This window comes from Opisthorchis viverrini, assembly GCF_000715545.1.
Source record: "Opisthorchis viverrini unplaced genomic scaffold opera_v5_224, whole genome shotgun sequence".
Lineage (NCBI taxonomy): Eukaryota > Metazoa > Platyhelminthes > Trematoda > Opisthorchiida > Opisthorchiidae > Opisthorchis > Opisthorchis viverrini.
Genome location: NW_008751878.1, coordinates 403,238 through 405,735, shown reverse-complemented (window position 1 = coordinate 405,735; position 2,498 = coordinate 403,238). Strand labels below are relative to the sequence as shown.

General features: G+C 41.8%; 1 protein-coding gene across 1 annotated transcript in view; it reads right to left on the bottom strand.

The window, feature by feature from the left end:
• Positions 1 to 474: 474 nt before the first annotated feature.
• Positions 475 to 2,498, bottom strand: part of T265_14587 (hypothetical protein) — a gene marked incomplete at both ends in the record, with an annotated part of 42,513 nt that continues 40,489 nt past the window's right edge. Inside the window, one exon of the mRNA XM_009174318.1 lies at positions 475 to 812. Coding sequence (XP_009172582.1) covers positions 541 to 812 — 272 coding nt within the window. The remainder of the gene's footprint in view (positions 813 to 2,498) is intronic.

The following is a 2,498-nucleotide window of genomic DNA, read 5'->3' as shown; positions in this document are numbered from 1 at the left end:
TGTCAGATACTAATCACACTGGGCATCGCGAAGCCTGAGTAATTATTCATTGTAAATCAAATTACTAATTGCTCAGAATGGCCATTTTCAGCTACTCCTTACGGTTGTGATTGTTTGTTCTGAATCAGGGTTGATGATATTTCAGTGGGAAACGTTATTTTTTCTCATGACAGTGATGAACGTTTCTGATCAATACGTTTCGCAACTCGGTTCGCACAGGGCGCCTCCACTTGATTTGTGTTCCAGGTTTTCCAAAAACAAGTTCATGTAATATTTCTGTGGTTTGTTCGCCAACCAGTCAACTAGCTCACAAGCATCCGTTATCGAGATTGGAAGCAAACAGGTTAGACGTTGAAGGGTCGGGAGATCAATAACGATGTTATATTACTGAACTAATTGAACGATCAATGACAAGCGAATGAGAGTAAAAGATAGTTATGAATGAAACTCTTTGGCATAATTTTTTCACCATTGGTGCTATTGTCGAACGCAGTAATGGCTCGGTTCGAAGGATAAACAGCCTCGCCAGCGTTTTGGCCTTCACCGGTTGGTAGTATTCTCCTCTTTTCCAACACATGCGTTAAAATCTCGGTTCTTCCAAGGAATCGTACCCAGTGCTAGCTGAATGGTGGTGTTTCCGGTAAATCGTAGCTTGGCTAAGCCATACTGTTCGTCTTTTTCCTTAGGCCTGCAACAGTTGCACAACAGTTTGATGCACGCTCTTCGGAACTTGCTGTTCAGTACGGAATAGATGATTGGGTTCACACAGGCGTTTGAATATCCGAGCCAAGTGGCGGCGAAGAACAGATTTTCTGTTGTTTGAAAACAGGGCGAAGAAATAAATTAACTGTGTTGTGAAATGAATGAAATCATCTGTGTGGATATACTAAATTGGAGCCAGAGCATATAGTTTACTGTATACGTGGGAAAACATATGATTAGTGCATTACGAATATACATGTATCGCGATATCTCTAATATCGTAGCGACTGGAACATGAAGCGGCCTGGTGCCGCACATTCAGTCATCATGAACATTCCACGAGGGTTCCAAGTCAGTCTCTCGGAAAACCAAATTAGTTTGCAAATGAGTGTGTTTCGCATATGTTGCTTGTTCAGTACCGATCCAGCCGCGTGTTGACGGTGCCCCTCACTTATTTAAGGAACTTCCAGAAGCCTATTGTTAAGCCCGACGAACAGGTTATCTACCACTTGATAACTACAATCACTACAATCACAAAGTTATGACAGCTACAACTGTATTTGCATCGAAAGCGAAACGAATACACGCAGTTTGTCCTCGCACCAGCGTTAGAGACGGAAATGATACATTTTGATGAAATTATTTTCCCGACTTGCTGGCGCTGGTGACAGGTTTCACGTGAAAATTATGATACGGGTTTTTTGGTCTTCCACTGAGAAAATATATCTCCAGAATTCGGTTGTGTGAATTTATGAGTTTGCAAGATGTCGAGACATCAGTTGGTCAACCCCAAGTACTGGACAGCATTGTGGTGAAGTCATATCCGAAGGACGGACGACAAATGACTCTAGTGGACGACTATGCAGCTGGGTAAAATTTGATTTTTGCATGTTGAACGACAGCTTTAATGAACCAACTTGCTAAACAAAACCATGAAGAAAAGATTTGGAAAAACCGTTGCTAATCTTCGCTAGAAACGTCAGTCACTCTTGTACAAAGTTGTTGAGAAGAATGATAGAGAATTTTACTCCTGTGTTGCTTTCTTATTAGCATTTTTGGTGGGATCAGATCTCGAGGGGGCTGGCCAAATTCGCCAGCTTATGGCCTTGAAATATGTCAGTTTAGAGTATTTCAGCACGGCGAATTGCCAGTTTTCGAACAAAATTGTTTATATTTGGGTAAACAGGCCTTCTACAAGAAGAAAAATGGTTGTTTTAACGTGGTGTGAGGTTCGACTTTGAGTATAACGCAAACACGAAATTAAAATGGAAAAATGGAAAATTTGAATCATTGATTTCAAAAAAGATCACCTGATATTCTATCAGTTTTGTTCAGCTGATATAAGGACCGTCTTACTGTACCCGTCTTACTGACCGTCTCAGGTGTGCTTCGAGTTTGGAAACTCACCCCATAAAGAACCAACCGCTGTGCGTTTTTAAATCCACCTGGAGCGTATAAAAATGGACTGATTTTGTTGACTAAACTTCGGAATTCTGCATGTGCCTTTCGAACCGCCAAAGTGGATCAAACTGCATAAGTCAATGAATCCAATAGAAGTGGTTTGGCAGAACAGGAGATAATGGTAACAAACTCGACTATCTGGTCACGCAGTATGCAAACCTCCATATACAGGCGAGCTCCTGTCGGTTTCCGAAATTCCCTGCGTGAGACGACTATGCTGGGCACGAAAAGGTCTTAAATGACCTGTAAATTTTGGACCCTCCGTCGTTAGGGCCCAAAAAAACCAAACGGAGCCTTACGTCGATGTACAGGATGTCTCATAATAAACGCAAAAA